Genomic DNA, 25092 nt, shown 5'->3' with positions numbered 1-25092 from the left:
ACTGCATACACACCTGTAATTATAGTAGTCTGTGGTCAACTCCTATGTGGGCTTGCCTAATACATGGAATAGCTAGACAATTGCAATGAAGATGAGTCGGCCTATAGTTTGATGTTTAATTTCTTTATATTTCACACCTGCTCTTGAAAAGGCAACTATTACCTCATCTGCAAAGGCAATAATGCTATGCATAACTATTACAAATATGGTGGTAAGTATGGCAACTGCTGATACTTATAAACTTGGATAATGGACATAAGAAATGTATATGCATTGGAAAGGTAAATAGATAACATTAGTTTTGTAGGCATCAAATATGTAAATATTTCGTAAAATATTGATCCATTTTCTTTAAAAAGTACATAAAACAGCTGTTTGGTCTGTTGCTGAAAAAGGCTGTGTAAAATGGTTTTGTGTTCTTAATATCTTTCCCATATAGATACGACAAGAGTTTTCTTTATTTATATCTATTGAAAATCGCTATTCATGAACTATATGTTCTAAATTTACAGTATATTGATGGTTCAGTCCATGAAATAAATCACTTCTTTGTACTTATATTTTGGCCATTTTACTTTTGACGGCTATACTGATAACGCAGTGACATCCAATAAATATCAACGAACACAGAATGCAGGAGACATTTTTTTTTTTTTCATTTTGGCTGTCATTTTGAAAATGGCCGGCCATCTTGGGTATTTGGTAACTTCCTTTCTTCTTCTTTTACAGAAAATATCCAGTAACATTTGTACAAAGTTTGATGCTTTTTCCACAAATGGCACGATTTTATTAAATTAAGTCACCGTATGGCTGCACTATAGTATTGGAAAAGCAATTTAAAACATTATTTTTTATTTTTCTGAGCCTTTTTCTTAATGACCTGGAAGAATTTTGTTAATGTCAAAATTTTCACTGACCAATATGGCTTTAAAACAAAAGTATATAAAAGGTACATTTAGAATTCAAAATATTTCATTTACATTCCATGAGTACCTTTCGGGTGACATGAAACAAATCATGAGAAGAAGTTTCAAAATTCCTCGTTTCACTACAGTGAATCAAAGGATAGGTAAACAAAGTCAGATTGTAATGTAAATGAAATAGTTTGATACATTTTATTTCATAAACTTTTAATACTTTGCAAAATTTCCATGGCTTTAGAATATAAAAGTTTAACGAGAACCGATGTGACAGAGAGGCCTGCTTGATTATTAGCATAAATTTATATATATATATATTAACAGATATTAGATCAAGTACATGGAAAAATGTTGAAACTGTGGAGAATACCCAGGCATTAATAGATGGCGGAGGTCTTCCAGATAAGTTCGACCTTACAGATCTGGTTCGCCGTCTTGGCAGGAAATCTGCTGTAGTAGAGTTGGTATGTAAACAAATCTATGAGAAAATCAAAGCTGCGTTGCCGATTTGTGCATATGTATATGCTGCATATACGAAAGAAAATGATCGTGAGTTGCATTTTTCAGTGTACCTTGAGTCTGAAGGTGTCCAACGTTCCGATTTATGCTTCGATTATGACATCTTATTCAGAAGCTGCAAGACAAAGGATCAAGCCGATCCTTATAATTTGACAACATATCCGGAAAGTGAACTTTTGGCCGAGGAATCATCGGCTGTTAACGAAACAATAAATATAATTTCGAAACAGTATATGACAAGCCATAAGTTTTTGAGCGCTATAACTGCAAGAAAAATCAGTTTTGAAAGAGAAGAAAGTTTATGCATTGTTATGTACGTTCATCCTTGCACAAACAGGTACTACAGCATTCCACACACAGAAGAACCACTACCAAGTACAATCCAAGGCTATAAGGTAGTTGTTCGAAACGGAGTATTCAAAACAGCTTCAGACCCAGATTATCAGGACAATTTACTTATGGGTTGTAAAATTTCTTCTGATTTCTCTGACGGTTTTGGAACTTTAGGGGGATTTATTGACCACCCTGAATATGGGCTTTGTGGATTCACTTGCGCCCATGTCGTTTACAACACTGGGCAGTTGAAAAAATTGAAAGATAAAGAAAGACAACATTGGTCAGCTGCAAAGGATCCATGTCTAGTGTACCAGCCATCCAAAGAGGACGAGCACATAATAGGACGCGTTGTTGAGGCAACCTTAACAAAGGGTGGCGAAAACAACTCTGCAGGTGTTGACCTGGCTCTAATTCAGATAGAAGATCGCCATCCAGTTGCAGGAACATTTCCATATGGCAGTACAAATGGTCAGTATGTAGTAATGTTGGTATTAAGGTGAAATGACAACCTGTTATCAAAGCATATCACTGCCAAATACACTAAACTCCAGATTTCGGTTAAAAATGATTTTGCTTTTAAATTGAAGTTTGGTCATATCATGAACATAGAGTATAGCTTTTTGCTCTTAAACTAATTTAAAAATGCCAATTCAAGGAAAAGATGACAGTGTCGTGAATAGAATCCGGACCGCCGCGGCAATGATAAATTTAACACTGTCGTTACCAATACTGCTATGGAGGATGTAGTTTTTATTACACTTAAACTATAGCAAACATTTACAAGAATAAAGCGTTACTAACGCTTTTCGATATTTTTTATCCCCCCGCCACAGGCGAAGGGGATATTAGAAATGCTCTCCGTCCGTGCGTCCGTCCGTCTGTCCGTCCGTCCGTGCGTCCGCAACGATCCTTGTCCTGAGCATAACTCCAAAAGTACTGGAGGGATTTTCTTTAAACTTCATACACTGATAGAACACATTGGGAGGAAGTGCAGTGTGCAAGAACAATAACTCTACCTTGCCTGTTTTTTGAGTTATTCCCCTTTATCATATTTTCTTAAAACATTTTGTCCGGAGCATAACTCCAAAAGTACTGGAGGGATTTTCTTCAAACTTCATACACTGATAGAACACATTGAGCGGAAGTGCAATATGCAAGAACAATAACTCTACCTTGCCCTTTTTTGAGTTATTCCCCTTTATCATATTTTCTTAAAACATTTTGTCCGGAGCATAACCCCAAAAGTACTGGAGGGATTTTCTTCAAACTTCATACACTGATAGAACACATTGGGAGAAAGTGCAGTGTGCAAGAACAATAACTCTACCTTGCCTAATTTTTTTAGTTATTCCCCTTTATCATATTTTCTTTAAAAAATTTGTCCGGAGCATATCTTCTTCATGCATAGAGGGATTTTGATATATCTTGGCACAAATGTTTACCACCACAAGGCGGAGTGTCATGCGCAAGAACCAGGTCCCTAGGTCTAAGGTCAAGGTCACACTTAGAGGTCAAAGGATACAAGAATAAAAACCTTGTCCGGAGCATTTCTTTTTCATGCATAGAGGGATTTTGATATAACTTGGCACAAATGTTCACCACCACGAGACAGAGTGTCATGCGCAAGATCCAGGTCACTAGGCCTAAGGTCAAGGTCACACTTAGAGGCCAAAGGTCAGACACAAGAATGACTTTGTCCGAAGCATTTCTTCTTCATGCATGGAGGGATTTTGATGTAACTTGGCACAATTATACACCATCATGAGACGAAGTGTCATGCGCAGTTCCCTTCTTTAGAATTACTTCCCTTTGTTGTTACTTTAAATAGCTTTTATTGTAACTTTTTCATTACTAGTCGTAGGGAAAAAATCGAGACCACTATTCTGTAGTACAACAAGCATGCTAAATCCAATTTTGAGGTGTATTTTGACCAATCTCTACCTGATAAAGATTTTTATGTGGACTTGCAATTTTTTTTTTTAAAGATTAACTTCCCTTAGTTGTTACTATAAATAACTTATATTGTAACATTTTTATAATTGACCCTAGGGAAAAAACAAGACCACTTTTCTGTGGTACAACATAGATGTTACTCTCCAGTTTTAGGTGTATTTTATTAATTTTATTATATATAAGGTATCTCTACCTGGTAAGGAGTTTTTTGTGGACTTTAAAAAACAAAAGACTTACAATGATTACTAAACAACCACAAAATTAACATTCCATTTGCAAATACAGCTGCTAAAGTAAAGAAATTTGCCTTGACGGGCATATATTGTGACTAGTATCTAGTTCCCTGTTAGCTTTCCATTCCTTCTTTTTACAGTAGCCATATAGAAAAACATCATAGCTATACTGTTCATGAAAATTAATAAAATTTAGCAGTAAACCACCTCACTACTGACTTATTCTTTCTTCCACATCTTAAAACTCCTGATGCGGACCACATCCTTCAATTATAATATGCCCGGCGGGGGGATTAGCCATGTCTAACATGGCTCTTGTCATTGTTAAAAGAAGTAAAATTACGTTAACATAACATATAGTCTGTCAGTTATTAGGTTTCAAAGCTATCTCAAGAAATATAGCGGTAATTTCCAGATTTTTTAGTTTAATGCAAACTTTCAAACGTTTGTCATGCTAACTACACTTTCAGCTTCATGTCATTTCTTCACGACTCCGTATCATATCTAAAAAGTATATATATAAAAATTTGATTATACACGGTGGGGAAACCAAGAATGCAACGTCATCAAAAAGCAGCGCAAATGAGCTGACCACACACAAATTTACGCCGATTCAGGTAAAAAAGGTCTTGTAACTTTTTTATTACTGCAAATTTCGACTCGAGATAGAGCACCGTACCCTGCCTGCAGTATTCTATTCTGCATTGGTGTTCCATCTTGTACGTATAGCTTGGTTTTTTCCCGAACAGTTGGCAAAGAGGGCATGAGCAGTACCACACTTCTATCTAAGAAAGTGAGTTTTGATCGTATTTTCGTGAAATGAGGACAGATTTTACGCTCGTTAAATACCAGTGACTAGCATAATACTCAACCATTGATGTATATTGCTGTTTTCAAGGATATCCGACGATATTTTATTCAAAACAAACAAAATTATTAAAACGAGAATATCCACACTGACGACTTTGTTGGAGAACATCCACACTCTTAATAACCATTATTGCAGGTATGCTTCCTAAAAGACGTCTCTTAGGCAGTCACTATGTTGTTAAACAACAACTATCGCCTATATATACAATCAGCAGTTAAAAACTTTTACCGCGACGCTGTTGACCAGTTAAAATAGGTCTGCAAAATCATACAGGAACGGCTGAGCACATGTTAAGCTAACATTAATCACTGTGTATGGTGTAACATATGGACATACGGCGTTCAGATTGACTGCTTTCTTAGCGAAGACATTATTGTAGGGTTTGCAAGATAAATTCGATTAAAAGTTCTGCACACAAAGTTTAAAAGCAAATAGTGGATTGGAGTAGTTACTGTACTGTTAGTTTGTTTATAGCTATATCCATCCTAAAGTGCGTACACACGGTGAGTTAGTTCATTACTTTATTTAAATATTATAACTGTAAGATATTTTATACCTTTATTGAAAAAAAAGGAAGTCGAATATCGAATACAATCTAACCTGATAAAAACAAAAGGCATTATCACTTAAGGTTATTCTGAAAATTTGATAAACCGGAAGTAAGGCATACAATGTATGGCTAAAGCCCGGATTCGAATTCAATTCTTGTATGGCAACCCCCATGAGTAAAGTTCTGAAAATGACAACAGTATTATATTTCTAAACATAAAACATAATATTAAAATTGTTAGAATGTTAAATAGTTCTAAATAGTGTCTTTAAACCGGCTTGAAATGCGCTGAACTAAATATTGAAGGCAAACATTAAAACACACGGACTTATACATTTGATTTAATATACGTAACTTATATTTCCGACAGAGAAGTTTCAGTAAAAGCTGCATTGGGGACAATTTATATTTGAAAAGATGATTTCCCATAGGCACCTATTACTAAAACTTGCGTAAGGCTAAACCATTCTGTCTAGCAAATAAGCACATGACACTATTATTTTACATTTATTCTGTAATTTTGAAAACAATCGGGGTTTAAAGACCTGCTCCAGTCCTACCTTTTAACCCTAAATAGTCACTAAAAAGCATGAAAATCTTGACTATGAACAGTGACGCCTGTCTAAATTGAATCTATTTTATATAAAAGTCTGCATAAAATATTTGTGGTTTTGCGTGCTAAAGTGTGGCACGTGGCCGTTATCTATTACCTATTGTAATCATGGGTTACATACACAATAAAATTTGAATAGCCGCGGAACAGGACTTTAATCAAATTTCAAATCAGTGAAGGAAAAAATGGATCCGATCTTGTAGAAATATCATAAGCATCATACTGGAAAGAGATTATTCTAAGCCTTTTTGTGTGATTTCATGTTACGGCTTCAAATTTAGCCAGTATTTATGCACCATTCCACACCCCTAACATCTTAGGTTTTTCTCTCCAATGCGACTGTCTAAGTGTTCCCACAGAGCAGGTTTTCCGGCTAAAGCTACGCCACTACGCACTTCAGTCAAAAAGCTGACTAGCTAGCTGCTTTGAAAAGCCTGCTTAAAAACTAACTTCTTTGTACAATATTTTGTTACTGACTGATGCATTGTATTTTTGTTGTTTTGTTTGTTTGTTTGTTTGTTTTTTGTTTTTAAAAAATTATAAAACAGCGTAGAACAGTATTTTATCCTAGGACTTATCACTTAAATACTTTTAAAAATATATGTATATGTATCCTGTTTAATCTATACGTTTTACATTCGTGATTTTTGTGTATTATATTTGATTTGTATAGGAAAATTTGTTTGTAGATTATTTGTAATACAAAATATTATCTTACCGTTAAATTGCACTTGCCGCAATTAATTTCACGTTTAACTTATATTTTTTTCCATAAGCGTCTTGACGTCATTCGGGAGGTAGAACTTTATAATGTCATCATTGATATGGTTCGCTCTGGATCTAGGTAAACGAAATTATATAGAAAAATACACACACGTTTTTAAGTAAGCTTAAATCTTAGACCACTAGTTCATTTATTAGTTATCGGACCACCCTGAAGTATATTAGAAAAAATATATAATTCATATTCATTATGGTACTCATTTGAATAGATGACAAACATAATTCATTTCTTTATCTTTTTTTTTTATTGATGTCTATTTTAGAATATAGCTTTCTGTCAACATAGAGTGATATTACTACAGAACAAACTTTACATAGTTACTTAATAAATTGTAACACGGACTGCTATAAAGAAGTTGCTAAATTAAGCGTATATGATCACAACTCCATTTACATTCTTCACGTAGAAAGATACTACCTTTACGATGATTAAAATACTTATTGGAATCCTAGGAATAGCAATTTTTAGTGGTGTCACACTGCATAACAGGGCTCAAAAGTAAATATTTTTTATTAAATCCAAGAACATTTTCAGAAAGTATTACCTCTGGACCACTGCGTCCGCTTTTGCCTCCGACATCTCTGAATAAGATATAAATTTGTCAGTTCCTATAACTTTAATTGGATATTCTTTGGATAATCTCAAGTAAATGAATCTAATCCGTGATTCAAATTAGAAAAATGTATAACCAAAGCCATTGGAGAATCTTCTTACCACTTCTTTGGATCTTTTCCTCTGCATACAGACGAGAAAAGGGAAGAATCCATTGTTCACAGTAGTTAGACTATCACCCATAAAATGGGGTTCACCTCTCAACACTTCTATGTCACATGATTTGAATTCAGAAACTTACAGATCCACGTAATTTGAGCTACAGTTTAGAAGAGAAAACTCCGCAAATCTAGAAACGAAAGGCAAACTGTTAATTCAAAGATAACCCCTTCTGGCTGAAAGGACCATCATCGTTGTGTGACGGCTTAAAGAGGCCTCGATGTAATAACAACTCAGACGACATGCATAGTAACCGACATTATTCTAATTCGGATTCAACGTCAGCCGATTCTGCTACTTTTGTCACAGAAATTTTCACTGGAATATATGCCATAAGAGATGCCTCGTTTTTCAGTAACTACAAGAAACTCCTAAGTGTTAAGGGATACTTCTACAGATTTATTAATTTTAGCAGAACCCACTGACCTGTAAAGAATATAAAGAAAATAAAAATGACGCAAACAGTTGTTAAGGGAGAATTCATAATGTCCACTTTAACGAAATAACAAACCTTTTATCCGACAAACACCACATTACACACTTGATCGTGTTCGCTTCTCATATTAAGCAACTTAACAAAGAGTGAATCGAACACTCACACACCAAATTCGTAAGTTTAAAGCTAAAGATTAATCAAATACCTGTATGTTTCATCTTGTTGTTTTTCTAGTTTTTATGCAATGCTGCTTTTTAACAGTTGATAGTTTGATAATGCGCGCATAATCATGTCATTATAATCAGTCAGTGTTCATGAAACGCTAAAGAAAAGTGCGATATTTGTCAAATAAATGACCGCAAAGATACACTTCACGACACTACAAAAGGCTATACATGATATATATATACATACAAATAAGTAATCGATGTAAATTGTGTTATTTACAGCAATGATAAAAAAAAATAAAAAAGTACATCATACATTGTAATTAATAAAACGATCATTGAATGTACAATTGATGTTTTAGACGATAACTTGGTTGACATACTTTATAAAGCTCGAACAAATCAAAGCAATATAATGTTAATCTCTTTCTACATAATTATATCTAAATTCATTGGTAACGTATTCTAAAGATACGATATTGAAAAATATCTCACTGCTTGAGAAGTATTGAAATATGCTATAGCGTAAAAGATTTTTTTTAAAATAACGATACATTAAAACCAGATAATGGAAATGGTAACTTTACACGTTTAATGTTTGTTACAAACAGATTCATACTTCAGATATATATTTACAATATATTTTCATAAGATTCAGCTCAAAAATGCACTTTTTATTATCCCACGACGAAGTCGGAGTGATAAAGTTTTGGCGTTGTCCGTCCGTCCGGAGCCATATCTAGGAAGTGCTTGGAAATATTTAAATAAAACGTCATATACATATTTACCACTATGAGGTTATGCGTTCCGTCAAGTTTCAGTCAGATTGCCCAAGTGACAATAGATGTATGGCCTTTAGAAATGTTGCAGTTCACTTCATTTTATGTGGATAACATTTTTGATATTTAAAAACAATTAATTTTTCAAAATGATTCACACAGCAGACATTATTTACATGAAAGTACATGACAGTTTAGAAACAGTGATAAACAGAAAATAGGCAAAAAATGGGAATATATAAAAAACATATTCAAATAGCAGTTTTCTACATTTCAGAAACGCTTCCATTGTCATACATATATACATCTGTAGCATCTAAAATCAGTAGCTAGCTATTAGTTCGAATGTCGTTTAAAAAGTGATAACATTAAAATTATAATAAGATACAAATGAATAGACATATTATAATTGATTAATAGTGTGAGAAATTGTTCAAAAGAACCGCTCCTCAATTGTCCCAATATCAATCTGGAGAGTAGTGTGTACCTCTGTTATTGTTTTGTCTTATGCAGACAGAGATTTGTCGTCAGCAAACATATCTACTGCTGAGTCACCAATGTTAAGTGATAAGTTATTAATATAAAGAAGGTATAGCAGGGGTACAAGAACAGATCCTTCGAAAACACTTGCTGAAATGACTTGGACTTCTGAAAGCTGACTAATACTTTTTGTGCTTTTAATATATGAAGTGTATCGTGCAATGGAAGTGTCACTGAAGTGATGTAATTTCAGGTTATCTAGGAGGACTGTGTGATCGCTTTTGTCAAAGAAATTTATTCCAACATATAATCATTTGTTCATAACCAGTATCCAGTGATCATTATACTTGTAAGTGTTGTTTCGCATGAGTACTTACTGCTAAACCCAGACTGTTCCGGGTAGAGCAGGTTGTTACCACCAAGAAAGTTTTTCATATAGACATATAGATGCCTTTCAAATAGTTAAGAGAGTACTTGGAGCATAGAAACTGGCATGTGACTGTGACTATCTGATGAAGAGCCTTTTTTGTAAATTGGTGTTATTTTGGCATTTGTTTTGCATTGGAAGATGGTGGCTCCTTTTCCTTTCATTTACGCTACTATTTGCATCCCCTCCCCCTTTACTTTTTAGTAAGTTTTCGTGGCTCCTCTTTGTTTTGGCAGCCGAATCCTAAGACGTTACTTTCATAGGAATGAACATTTTTACTTAAACACATGTTATTACACGTATATTGTCCGATTGGCACAAACTCTGTCTTTATCATTCTAACATAAGCATCAAGTGTGTTTTAACACTTTGAGGTGCCAAAAAAAGTAAACATTATGTTATTATGCCAAGTATAGGCAGCATTTCATTCCGCTCGGATTGATTGATTCGATTATATCTCTGTAATAACTGCATATGAATATGTGAAATTTTTCGTCGATGTTTGTTACATGAATGTGGAGAGATAGGTGTAGATAGTTTTGTGAAATGCTTTTTTTTTATTATGGAGGTATTTGGGTTTTTTTTCTTTTCAATTTACATTTTTAAAAAAATTCTCTGTGCATATTTCGATTGACCAGTTATCACAATCAATTTTTCGTGTCAAACAACAATACATTAAACGTGAACTACTTGAGCCCGGAGGGTATCTCGGCCAACTCCGCTCGCTGAAATAAAACAGATTGGATTTTTTAAAGTAAAGAGATACAGGAGAGCAAGCACAATAAGCGTTCGGCCAAGAGATGAAGTTTTACAAATATTTTGAATTGTATGGGTAGCTAAAGTCTTAAAACTGCAATGTTACCAAAATTCAAAAGCCTGCTTTTGGCAGTTCCAGAATTTGTTGTAGGGGATGGGGGTCGGAAGGCACTTTTTGAAAAACCCAACAACCCATAAGTTTTTATTTTCGTCCAACCCCACGACCCATAATTTTTCGGTGATATTTACAGTTCTCAAAAACGTTGAAGAGTCACCGGGTAAACATTGTCAAAATGCTTCATTCCACTTGCAAAATACACCGTAAGCTTAGAAAAATGTTTATATCCCACCCACCTGATTTATTATAAGCACGTTTCGTTTAGGTCACCCGTAAAACATGTTTTGATTACCTCTTCCGACCCAACGCTTCAAGGAGTCATTACATGTCAATTAGTGTTTGATTGTTATTTGGAAGTTGAACACATAAATATAACATTAAAACTCGAATGAAAAATATTATAAATTCAGACATTTCAGAGCCTGTCACAGATGTACAGACACGATATAAATTCAAGCTTTGAAGCATACATTTTCATTTGGTTGTAGAGCATTTTGTTTACAAGTACACCGTAACATTTCTGCTGACGCGAAAATATAACTCCAATACGTAATTTTCTCTAAGCACTCGGTCATTACCGAAGGAGCTTCATGGAAGGCACGTGCAGTTTTCCCGCCAAAATACAAAGAAGTAACGTCTGCTTCCGGTTCTATCGGCGTATACGATTGCCCGATATTTACGCATATTTAAGACGGATTTTCATTCGTATAGGCTGGTTCTTTTATTATTCACGTTTCCATCTTAACGTCCACGTCTGTAGGTGTGTTCAACCAATCATTAGAAAAATCTGACGAACAGTGTACGAAAATATATATAGATTTACCGATCTAGCACAGTTTCTACTGAAAATGGTTTTGGAAGAATAATGTTGAGTCAAGGGCATTTTTATCATGCCCTGACGCCGACACGGCTTGCTATTTCTTTGGACATGATTTATGAAAATTTAGTCATCCGTTTTTAGAATAATTATTTCACGCAGTACATGTTTTTAGTAAACGTGTTTTAAAGGCACTGACCTCCAGATCGTACGACAACACAAAAGAAAAAATGTAGATATCAGAAAATTATTGCTATATTTCTTAAGGCTTTAAAATTTAGTTACTGGCGGATTATATGTTATAGAAACACGTAAGCATTAGTTGTTTTTGCGATTTTTTCCATTCAAAATTGAAAATGTTTATAGCGGGATACTTAAGTTCATAAAGCTTTATATTTAACGACTGTTAAGTGCATTTTCCTCTGTGGTGTATTGGTCAAGAACGCAGGAAAATGATTATTGCCGCGGCGGCCCGGGTTAGATTCCCGACTGGAGCGTATTTTCTATTTTTTTGTTTTTGTTTTTAAGACAGATCGTGTTCTAATGTTCAAGCGAAAACCTGGAGGTCAATGCCTTTAAATGACTAAACGCGAAGATCTTTTTCACCACGAATAACGGAAATAATTAAGACAAATTTTGTTATAATTTAGACAAATTATGTTAAGGAAAAGATATGAAATATTTCAAGTCATATTTTTTACTAAACAGTTTTCTTTTTACGATACCGGCTCTGTCATTAATAGTTTTAAATGAAAAAAATGCAGTTATTTATGATAGGTTCCTTTAATCTGTTTGAAACTAACAGAAGATAAGTTCACCTTGCAAATCAAATGAACACGTGGCTTTTTTTTTATCATGAGCAACATAAATCATGCAAGAAGTTTAAAGAAATTGATGTTCACGTTCTTTTTTACAGTTTAACTTTGCATTGATAGGCGATTTAACTTAACAATTCAACAGAAAAATAGACAAATCGATTGCGCAAAGAAAACATTTGCGTAATACTGCAGTAAATATGATTGTGTGCGGCATTAGTGACTTCCCATAATTATAAACGAGAATGACTGTCGGGAATATTATGATATGGGTTTTCTTAGCGACTTACATATTTTCTTGTAAAAACGTTTCGGAATCGGCAAGTGGTTCACAAATATATTGAAATACATTTATATCCTAAATATCGATGATGACGATGTTGTTTACGCCTGGACCGGATAACGAAATCTGTACCATTGATTTATTAACATACTACTTTGTGTGGAATTTCTCGTACGTCTGTTTTAAGTATTTGTGCGAGCAAGAAAAAAATCAACGAACTTTAGGCCTCGATCTCATTTCTGAAACCATCGTTAGCTGCATTCAGTCGTAACTGGTAAATGACAATACATGGCATAACAAACATTTATTAATTCGCGTCACGTGTCAGTCGGAATACACGAGAGCAAATGAAAGGCGGGAAAAAAGAAGAATCAATCGGTTTCCACGGATTTTATGGACTTGTGCGAGATACAGTAAATAATTTGTGACACGATTCTATTACGTCAGAAATGTTGAATGACATATACTTTCGGCGATTAAGGACGCTTTCAGCATGATTTAAACTGCAAATTCAATGGGGAGACGACGAGACAGACAAAAATCTTTAATGATCAGAAATTTAAAAAAAATGTTTCTTAGGTCGGTGATATCAAAATTGCGGTCCGTGTATCGCGGTCCGTAAAGTAGCGACTTGTAATTTAAAAGGAAGGAAAATGTCCGTAATTAATTAAGAGAGGTGATCAAACACCCCACCCCACTCCCCTTCTATATTTTTTTTTTAATTTTTACAATCAACCCACCACCCATAAAGACGTTTTTTTGTGAGGACCACTACCGATAATCATGAATTTCTGATAGACCCCATCACCCATTATTATGATTTTCCGATGGGCCCCACCACCCGTCAATTAAAAATTCGGTTGCCGTCAACCCCCCCCCCCCCCCCCCCCCACCACCACCCACACACACACATATACAGTTAATTCTGGAGTCTCCAGTAATTCGCAAACTTATCGAAACGTTAGACTGTTAAATATTTTTGAAATGTTTCTATGTTTGTCTTGTTATGTTTTTTCTTGTTTAAATGAATGTTTACTGCATTTATAAAATTGTTTACTTTCATACCTACATGTATCAGCGTACTCAAGAGTTGAAATTGATAAAAAGGCTATATTCAGATACACCGTCTCATAGATTTTCACAAAATATGGTCCGTCATATGTTTAGGAACTGCTGTGTTAGCGAACATTGAACGGTTATACAAACAATCCCTGTCGAACCGAACACAAGCGTAATTGCGCATATAACATTGAAATTACGATTGAAAAAGGGTGTGTTTAAGATCTACATTGTAGAATAGTTTTCAGATCTACCTTAATTTATCAGGTTTATTACAGCTAAATTTATCAAATATAAATATGATAAGCCCACATGTATTAAATTTCTTGCATTTTATTTTCAGAGAACCTACAATATGTCACAGGTAAAACTTGGGGAAAGACGAGAATAAAACGTTCCAATGAAATCCAGAAATGCGGGTATGCTTCCGGTATCACCAGTGGAAAAGTAATGTTTGACCGTTTGTCCGTTAGAGAAATTGGATTTCAAGCTAAAGATATGCTCGGAGGTGCGATATTCTTAAATCAGTATGAAATTGTAAATGAAAATATGAATGTCTGTAAACGGGGGGATTCTGGTGGTTTGGTATTTACGAAAGATTATACGAATGATTTAATATGTATAGGAATGGTTATTGGAGTTTTGAATGATGCTGATAACAATGATCTGCAGCATGGTGTTGTTACCCCTATTACAGATATACTCAGGGAGCTTAAAGTACAAAATCTAAAACCATTCAAAGAGGAGCTGACAGTTGCACATTTAGAGAAGAAGTTGTCTGAAAATGTTAAAGAAACGAAAAAAATGATACAAACAACAATGAATCGTATGCAAAAACAAAACTTAGAAGAAATGAGAAAGGAGATACAATCGATTGGAGCAGAAATGAAGTCATTCATGAAACAAACCTATGGCTCGCAACAAACAAGAGAGCCCGAAAATGACGTGGACATAGACGTTACTAATCCTGGGGAAAGCTCTCAACAAACAGGACAGCTCGAAAATGACGTGAATAGAGACATAACCAATCCTGGGGAAAGCTCGCAACAAACTGGACAGCCCGAAAATGACGTGAATAGAGACATAACCAATCCTGGGGAAACCTCGCAACAAACTGGACAGCCCAAAACTGACGTAAAGAGAGACGTTATCAATCCTGGGGAATGCCAGCAACAAACTGGACAGCCCGAAAATGACGTGAACAGAGACGTTACCAATCCTGGAGAATGCCAGCAACAAACTGAACAGCCCAAAAATGATTTGAACAGAGATGTAACCAGTCCTGGGGAAAGCTCGCAACAAACTGAACAGCCCAAACGTGCCGTGAACAGAGATGTTACCAATCTTGGGAAAAGCTCGCAACAAACAGGACAGCCCGAAAATGACTTGAATAGAAACGCAACCAATCCTGGGAAAGGCTCGCACCAAGCACGACAGCCCAAGAATGACACGAATGGTAACGAGCTTGGAAAAGAGTTAAATGAGAATTGCACTTAAAAACATAAACAAAACGCTTAACTCTCTTCAAGAAAACAGTTTTTAAAAATTATAGTACTCAGACTTCAAACGTTTACTTCTTCAATGTTTTTCGTAATGTCTAGATTTAAATTTTAAATAGTTATTACTTTTTTATTTGTAAGTATTGCTACATCTTGATCAATGCCTTGATAAATACCTGCAGGTTAAAATTCTTCCTGAGGGCCTCTTTCTCAGAGTTATTAACGAAGCTTAAGAACTCGACGACAGAGACCCTCAGCTAAACAAAAGGTGGCAAAGAAGAAGAAGTGTAGACAACGAACTTGATATCTAAAATAAAAGGTAATAACTCGAATAAAAACTTCCCAACAGCACTTATGTAAATATCGTATATTGATCATCATAACTTAACTTTATACACCAAAATAGCTAAATATGCATGCATGTGGCAAAACATTGAGTACAATTAACAATATTACAATATTAGCGGCAAGAGTTATAAAGCTACGAAAAGTATGATCTACAATACCTGGAACAATGTGTTAATCACTTTATTGGTACCGCCCATTAAGGCAGCGTCTTTTATAGACTTTGAGTATGTTCGCGTGGTTTAATATTCACGAAATTGCAAAAATGGTATCCTACTCTAATTTAAATTATTTTAGTTGTAAATATTTACGCAAGATTTAATTATCGCGAGATGCAGGTCCTCGCGAATATAGCGAAAGTTGAACCCTGGCGAAGAATTCTGCATTTACAGTATCTATGAATTTTAAATTCAAGCATATGATTTAGACACCATTAATATTTTGGCTCACTAAAGCAGGAAATGCTCAAGGTGAGCTATGTGGACCTGTCATTGTCCGGCGTCCGTCATCGTTCGTCGTTCGTCGTCCGTCAAACGTCAAAATTTACCTTGTTAACATTCTAGGAACCACATGTACAACAATATACATGGAATTATATCAGAATGTTTATCTTGATGATCTTTAGGCCAAGTTTGAAACTGGATCTGTGGGGTCAAAAACTAGGTCACTAGGTCAAATTGTAGAAATATTTTGTTAACGCTCATGCGAATTGGTCAGAGTGTTTGCTTCAATGATCTCAAGATCAGGACTATGTGGGGGTAAAAAACTAGGCCACCCGGTTAAATCGGAGGAAAAGTTTGTTAACAGTCTAGAGGCCACATTTATGACCCTATCTTTAGGAAATATAGTCAGTATGTTTATCTTTTTATCTTGATGATCTTGTTGCAAAGTTTGAAACTCATGTGCATTGTTCAGAATGTTTGTTTTGGTGACCTCTAGGTCAAGTTTGAAATTTTGGTCGTGTACAGTCTAAAACAAGGTCACCTGGTCAAATCAAAGGAAACGCTTGTTAAAATTCTAGAGGCCACATTTATGACTTTATCTTCTCGAAACTTGGTCAGATTGTTTATCTTGATGATCCTTAAGCAGATACTGAACTTGGGTCAAATAAAAATCTTATTAACGTGCTAGACACCCAATTTCACATTTGAATTTCATGACAATTTGTCAAAATGTTTGCTTTTTTTGAATTCTAGGTCAATTTTGAATATGGGTCATTTTGGAACAAAAACTAGGTCACCTGGTCAAATCAGAGATATGCAATAGGGGTAGCATTCTCATTTGACGTGAATGAAACTTCGTCAGAATAGTTGTCTCTATGAAATCTCTGACGAATATTTATCCAGATAACGTTGGATGAAAAATCAGTTAACCAGGCCATATCAACGAAAAACTTTGTCATACCAGATACTAGTAGCTTCCTTGCTTTACGCTTAACATTAGGAGGAAAGTGCTAGGACTGGTCAGCCCAAGGTCAGTATAATGTGACTGGGTGGGGTATCATGTCACGTGTCTACGGCGTGATATTCCAGTGAGGCTGCACTATAAGTTGGGCATAGTGCTTACTGCTACAAGTAGACACCGTCGTTTATATGACTGAAAAATTGTTGAAAAAAGACGTTAAACACACACATACACACACACACACACACGCACACAACAACAACAACAACAACACACAACAAAACACACACACTGCGTGTTTTTTCCTTCCGCTCATTTAATTTTATTTTTCTAGATGATGTATGCTCACAATTCATCATTATTTTAAATCATGATTTTCAGCTCACCTAAGCACGAAGTGCTCAATGTAAGGTATTGTAACCTGTTTTTGTTCGTCGTTGGCGGTGTGCATCGTACAGCGTCCGTCAACATCATTTGCATTGTTAACACTCTAGAAATCAGAGATATGACTCAATCCTTATGAAACTTAGTCAGAATGTTTATCTCGATCACATCTAGATGAAGATAGAATCTAGATTATGTAAGGTAAAAAACTGGGTCATCCAGTCAAACCAAAGGAAAAGCTTGTTTACATCCTTAAGGTCACATTTGTATCCCTATCTTAATGAAACTTTCCGAAATGTTTTTCCTGATGATTTAATGAAACCTAGTCATGTGGATTTAAAAACAAGGTCACCTGGTTTAATCAAAAAATAATTATAAACAACAAATATGGAGCACTCATGCGGTGACATCTAGAGTCTGATTCTCCAGTCTGGTCCCAAAGATTAAAAAAGTGTTTTAGCATTGCAAATGCACAACGCAGGGCAACAAGAATGGTTAAATCATTAGTAGGACAAACTTAAAACCAAAGACTAAGCATCTTGGGTTACCTACACTAGAGTACAATAGGGTGAGAGCCGATATGATAGAATTGTCCAAAATTCTCAATGAAATAGATCATGAAGAAAATAATGAAATGTTTGTTCAAGACTTCTCCAGAAATACTAGAGATCATAACAAGAAATTATGCAAAAAGAGATCCGTACAGAAACTCGGTAAAATGTTTCAGTCTCAGGGTGGTTGATACATGGAACAACTCCCTGATCAAGTGGTAAATGCACTCACTTTTTTTTTTCTTTTTAAGTCTGGACTTAACAAATTTTGTGTTGTGGCAAAAGATTTTCGCCTAGTTAGCTTGAGGAGGTTAAATTGTACTAAAAGCCTCAACATAAGACAGTGTAAAACAATGTACATAGTTCAAGTTAAACAAGTGTGAACAGTGTTTATAAAATACATAAGGCAATGTGAAGCACTGTACAAAGTTTCAAGCTATTGAGAATCGTGTTGTTATAATTATTATAATACAAATGATACAGATAACAAAACAGTATAAAGTAATCTACATGTTATTGAAACTATTATATAAATGGAAAATAACAAAATATTAGTTGTTTACTATAAGTATATACAACATGAACAACATCTGGCGGCAGGATACCAATATAACGTGCGAGTTCAATTTCATTTAGCTCGATTAAAACTGTCAGCAGTATTATAGACTGGTTTACAATATGCGCTAAGAAACTGGGTATTCCCCCCATTAAGTCGAAAGCTGATGCTTTTGGGTTGTCAGTACCGGTACGAAAGTTAGTTTTTGAAGAAATGTGAAAATTGTGGACCAAATGGAGTTACGACATGCATTGCAATAGAAAGATTACACCCTTGTGAATCTATCAACAACAGGAAATTTAACATGAATTATTAAGAGGAAAAAATAAAAACGTAAATCGCTTTTCATTATCTTTAATAATAATAATTTTAAACATATCTTGCTTAGATTATTTCAGTTATACGTATTTTCATAATATAAGTTTTTCTGCTAACAAGATTTGATAACATTTATCTTTATATAACTAATGCATTCTTTGTGTTACTATTGATAAAATTATGTTATTGTTTTTCAATGTGACCGTGTTATGTAAAAGATAGATATTTACATATAATGAAAACTAATTTTTTTCTAGTATCATAATGATAAGATAATGAAAAAAGTCACATCAGAAATTGATTTTTTGTACTGATATAAAAAAGTTTACAGAAAAATCGTGGTTATTTTTATCATAAACGTACAATCATGAATAGCTACAGAAATATAACACAACAGGATGAAATCAGATTATTGAGTTTCACCTGTGCAAGAAATGTCAAAACGCATGATAGCAAATATGAATGAATATGGAAGATAAATCGCATATATATATATCTTAGAACCTCTCTTAGAATAATGATATGTATGCAGTTGCTTTATACTGCAAAACGGACAGTCTACACGTTTTTAAAATTAAATCGGTGAATGTAAAACAACATTCTGCAAGATACATGTATAAAGTCAATAACTAAATTCTCAATAATTGCGCAGAAGCAAATCAAAATCATTTCAAAATTATTAAGAAATTATTACTTACTAAATTTTAAGGCAGTACATAAATATTACAAGATGAAATGATCTTTAAAAGTTTAAAAGTTAAAGACAGTTTTGAAATAAAGGGATGTAAAATACAAAAATGCCTTACATTTTTCTTTTCTTGTTATTGCAAAAAAAAATAGAAGATAACCCTTAAATTTGGCGCATAAACTCTTTGTTGTTTTAAATGAAGTACTTGAAATAATAAACAAAATTATAAGAAAACTAAAGGTTATTTATGTACCAGGTACTGCTTTCAAATTAAAATGTAAACTACATGCAGGCATTAGATTATCAAATTTAAGCCGAATATGTGGTTAATAAATCAATTCAGCATTATTGTTATAATATTTAAGAAAGTGTAAATTCTGCAAGTTTGTCAGTGTACATTATACATTATTATACCGACGGCTACGTGTTTCACTCTTCGCAGTGACGAGGTATTTCAATCATGTTGTTTTAACGCGTGTCAGTTGGGGTTAATTGACAATTTTTGCCGATAATTGATCAAGTTTAAGACAATTGCTTCGCGTGGTATGAAATGCACATTTTTTCCTTATAATATATTTGTCAAACATTTGAATTATGTTGTTTTTTTGTTTTTGTTTTCATTATCATCAGCAATAATGCCTAATACACAATATATTTCATAAACTGGATCTTATAGGTTACCAGTGTAAAGATAAAATTGTGTTCAAGTTAAACTTGATATAGTATTTAATTAACAGTTATTCGAAATTGGTTAAATTAGTATACATAACAATCTGTTAAATGTTACGTCCAGATAAACTACTGAATAACTTTTATTAATTCGTAATGTGTGATATGTTTAATTAACATCGTAGTCCGTTCTGTATACTGATATGAAAATAAATAAAATACTACTTTTATATACCAAGTATAGTAGCAAACAATTTAAAAGGAAATAAACTTAATTTGAATTAACGGCGCCGCTTTATTTTAATTCCTATTATAGTCAACGTTTTCATGATCAATGTAACTCATCATTTTAAATATTATTGCATCTAAGATATTACAAGTGTTTTTGATAAAAGTAAAATTTTATAAACTTTAAGATACATTCATTAGTTATTTAGCCATTTGCAATAAACCCGACTGCAAATAATTCGTAAAATCATTCGCTAAGTGTATAAATATGCCCCGTAGTCAGCCTTACCTGGATTTCGCGGTGACTGCCGGTGATTCGCCGCGATCCATCGCGATTCAGCGCGTTCCGCTGAGATTTTTCATCGCGGGTCACCGTGAACACTTTATCTATAATTGATCACGGGGTCTTACAAAATCATCGCGATTTATCACAGTCTTAAGTAATGATTCAATGAGAAAAATCATCGCGATTTTCCTTTCAGTGTAAATATTTGTGCCGGTGGTAACGCGGAAAAAGCAAAATACGCGAGTCAGGGACTGTATATACTAGTGTATTATTTGAAATATTAAACCATCCAAGTCAAGCCATGTAGAATTTTGTCCGCCTCGAGCCCACAAACCCGAAATAGGCAGGTAAATGTTTTGTCCTCCTAGATATCTGCCCATCAGACATATTTTAAGGTTTATTGCTATCTATGTTCAGACATCGAAATATCTAACTTACGGAATGGTTTTAGTACTGCAAAATAATTGATTTATTTTTCTGCTATACTCGATGTTTCAGTTTTGTTTGACTAACATAGGAAGCTTTACGTTATGCAGGAAGAAACGTAACATTACTGCTTCGTTTCAAAACGTAATTAAACAAAAGCTATTGATGGTTATTTATGTTGTATCTACATAAGTTACAAATTTTAGATGTGATCATTAATCTAAAATACAATAATGTACCTAAAATACTTGTTTTCGATATGTTTTCTTAATAGTCATAACAAGAATGCTATAATCATCGTTTATAGCATATGTATATCTACGTTAATCTATTTTGATTCAAACAAGACCAGAAGATCTATTCATTTTCATACTACATATGCCGTGCGCTCGAAATAAATTGTTAAGCTCTGTAGATACTATGTCGCGTGTGCAAAATAAGATGTTAAGCCCTGTAGATCAAATGTCATATGTGCGAAATAAGATGTTGAGTGCACAAAATAAGGTGTCGAGTGCATGATAACATGTCATTTGAACGCGTTAATAAGTGATGCGCACGAGACAACATGTCATGCGCACGAGATAACATGTCAACGGACGAGAAAAGAACTGAAGCGGTCTCCTCAATATAATTTATATTCAAAAATGTTTTGTGTTTCCTACCCGTAGCACCGTAACAAAAAAAAATTCAGTATGTTCACAAACACATTTTCCTTACAATTATCTAAACAATGCCTACGACAAATCAATTATGCAATGCATTTTACAGTCAAATACACAAATACATTTACAAGCTCAAGTTCTTGTGCAAAACAAGATTATACGTCAGAATAAACTTTATGTCCTTTACTTAGAACCATTGTACTTAATCGTTGTGGATTCTTGTAACGCAAATATCCACTGTGTCTCCCAAAATATCTGCCCCTATTTTGAATTAATCCCCAGATAATAGTCAAATTATCATAAGACTAAACCTACGTCAAATAAAACAAATAAAACATATCAAGTTACAACTGAAATGATCTTACAAAACGTTTTCAAAATTTGATGACGTGGTAGATTACCAAATGGTGGGAATTACTCAAAATAGATTGAGTGTTTTGTGCATATCTAACAATAGTAAAGCAAATATTTCAATCTGACTGAAATACGTGATCATAATAAGGTAAAGGTGGCATTTAGGAGATGATTTAAATCAGATTGACAAATGTTTAAATCAGTGATCGACATTGGTTTGAAGAAAGAGATATAAAAGCCTTATCTTCATTGTGTATTTTTTCTGCAGTTCTCTGCTATACTCATAATACAGATATTTAAACGTGTCGGACTTAAAACTGAGAGATAGAGAATATTAGGTTACTGTCATGTAAATTTTAATTTATTAAGTGAATCGTAGAAAATATATAAGTTGACGTTCTATTTATCCTACCTTCTGGTCTAAAACTGACCTGATAAAGCAATATTTATCATACCCCTTGATTTTTGCCTTTACTTTGCATTAAAGTAGGATAAAATGTTATGGCGTTATATTATCTTTAAAAAAACGTTAATAATAAAGTACCTTACCACTGAAAATGAGTCCTCTGTTAATAAGTAAACAAAAGTCGCCGTTTTTTAAGGTTTAGGAGTATATCACCAAAACACAGAAATATTTTATAAACGAATAACATCGTTACCAATATTTTACTTAAACTTTTAAAGATCATTTCATCTTGTAATATTTTACTTAACCATTACATGTTCTGCCGTACTGTCCCGTACTGAAAATATTCTGAAAAAGTTGTCCCCCTTTGAAAATGAATGCCATTTGTAAAGAAATAAAAATAATCAATTGCTGAAAACTGTGTTTCACTTAATTATGTGAAATTTCAACACTCGCATGCGATTGCAAATGAATCAAAACTAACATGTGTAACAGTTCTTTGAAAATGGTGAGTTTTAGAAGGCGTTTGACTGCCCGGAAGTGGGTCCTATTTAGGCAGTCTTTTTTTTTTTGAATTCAATGTTTATATTAGTATACTGACACTTGTTTTGTTGTTTTTGTAATGATAGCGTGTATATTACTTCTATTACTCTACAAAACAAGTGTCAGTATACTGATATAAGCATTGAATTCCGAAAAAAGAACTGTTTAAACAGGCCCCACTTCCAGACAGTCAAGCGCTTTTAAAAACTCACCATTTTCAAGGAACTGTTACACATGGTTGTTTTGATGCATTTGTAATAGCGTGCGAGTGTTGAAATTTCACATAACTAGGTGGAACACAGTTTTCAGCGATTGTTTATTTTTATTTCTTTACAAATGGCATTCATTTTCAAAGGGGGACAACTTTTTCAGAATATTTTCAGTACGGCAGAACATGTAATGGTCAGTTATAATATTGGTAACGATGTTGTTCGTTTATAAAATATTTCTGTGTTTTGGTGATATACTCCTAAACCTTAACTACAGCTGACATTTTCTCGCCTAAAAACGCAATTAACAAAGTATGTCCACCCAATGATTATAAAGGTAAAATTAAAGTTATTCAACCACGCAGCATTTGTATAAATCACGTCAAGTAAGTTATATAGGCCCAAATTTCAAACATTTAAATCTGATTTCTATGTAATAGTTATTGTTTGAGGAATAGATCTGCATGATGTTTATAAATATATGAGAAATTTTGTTTTCATCTGTATGCAGATCTGTTCCTAGAGTGATAAATTGAAGCGACGTATTGAATTTTTGAAAGCCGAATTATAAATACATGGTTATTATAATATTATGTTTATTTCTAAACAAAATTTACGTTCCCCATGTATTTGTAGAGAAAAGAAAGTACATTTTCGTATAAACAAGATCAGGGCACTAATAATTTAGGTGTTCCCAAGTGATCAGCGTTATTTACATAAAATGGCGTCATTCGAAATAAATCTTTCAAAAGCAACACCCATAGTTTGGGTAAAATTTTTCAGCATGTTAATTTCAATCAAGTTTTGAATAAAATATATGTATGACACTAAAACTGAGAGAGTGAGTAAAATTCAAGTCAGATATTGATAGAAATGAATCAAGAATGTAAATTTTCTGCATTATTTCAAAAACGTTGCAACAGTTTTCTACCCTCTGCACAACATTTTTGATTACTTATAACAATATCTTACAAAAAACTTAAGTGAGTTAATTTGTACCATTAGTCATTTTTGGAGTACTCACTTTACTTTTAGCTTAAATATGTGGGTAAGTTCCTTTAAAACTTAATCTCAAATACGACACGGCTGTATATTCTCCGGTCAGGAACTATTTTGTTATCGGAAGGCGAACAATAATAATAAAACTGTCTTTCATTTTCTATCTAAAGCGGCAAGTGGCCGTAACCGCATGACTACGAATGTTCCGTTTTAGCTAGTTTTCATTTTTTATGATATATATGGTGGTGTTTAAAGTATATTCAAACTGTAGACCTGCACTATCACTTTTAATACAATCTGGCACTTTATGTCCATATAGAAAATTTTTTGTCGTGGGTTATATATCATAAATAAATAAAAGGATCGTCTTTTATACTTTATTATTTTTTATATTCTCAGCTAAGTTTTCTATTGTTGTCGGTGCTTGAACTCTGAGTGAGTTTGCTCGTAAAGTGTATTCAGTAACATTTTGCATAGAGACGCTCCACAGAATAACTGTATTGTTTATGTTGTCAAGATGGTAATTCAACATGTTTTGTATATTAAACTTGTTGGGAAATACTAGTATCTAGAGACAAAGTGGCACTGATATATATTAGGCTAAAATATGTGTAACAAACTGAATATACCTCAGGCCTGGCCGAAAATCGAACCCGGGATCTCTCACACCTAAGGCAGACACTATACCACGTCGCTATAAAACCTAGCTCAATAGCAAGGAAGTATAAGTGCACCCTTATACTTTCCCCTGTTACACCACTCCCCCTCCCTCCATTTTAGAATTCGTCCTCAAATTCAAGAGTTTTGACCTCTTTGGGACGTTCCAAGTTGTCCATTCGTATCTACTTGTGAGCTATTTACATCGGGTGCCAAATGTA

The 25092-nt window shown here is 34.0% G+C and overlaps 1 protein-coding gene across 1 annotated transcript; it reads left to right on the top strand.

Moving 5' to 3' along the window:
* The first annotated feature begins 262 nt into the window (after nt 1–262).
* LOC123540067 (uncharacterized) lies at nt 263–22829 on the top strand. Its single transcript, XM_053527470.1, has 3 exons — nt 263–281; nt 1245–2243; nt 14031–22829. Exons 1-3 carry the CDS (start codon nt 263–265, stop codon nt 15182–15184), a joined length of 2172 nt encoding a protein of 723 aa, XP_053383445.1. The 3' UTR covers nt 15185–22829.
* Nucleotides 22830–25092: the final 2263 nt, after the last annotated feature.

The sequence above is a fragment of the Mercenaria mercenaria genome, chromosome 16 (genome assembly GCF_021730395.1).
Source record: "Mercenaria mercenaria strain notata chromosome 16, MADL_Memer_1, whole genome shotgun sequence".
NCBI classification, from domain to species: Eukaryota; Metazoa; Mollusca; class Bivalvia; order Venerida; family Veneridae; genus Mercenaria; species Mercenaria mercenaria.
This window is presented reverse-complemented; position numbering and strand designations above follow the sequence as displayed.

Coding starts and splice junctions, on each gene's coding strand:
- LOC123540067 (XM_053527470.1), top strand. Junction 2,244..14,030: donor TCCATATGGCAGTACAAATG/GTCAGTATGTAG, acceptor TTTTATTTTCAG/AGAACCTACAATATGTCACA.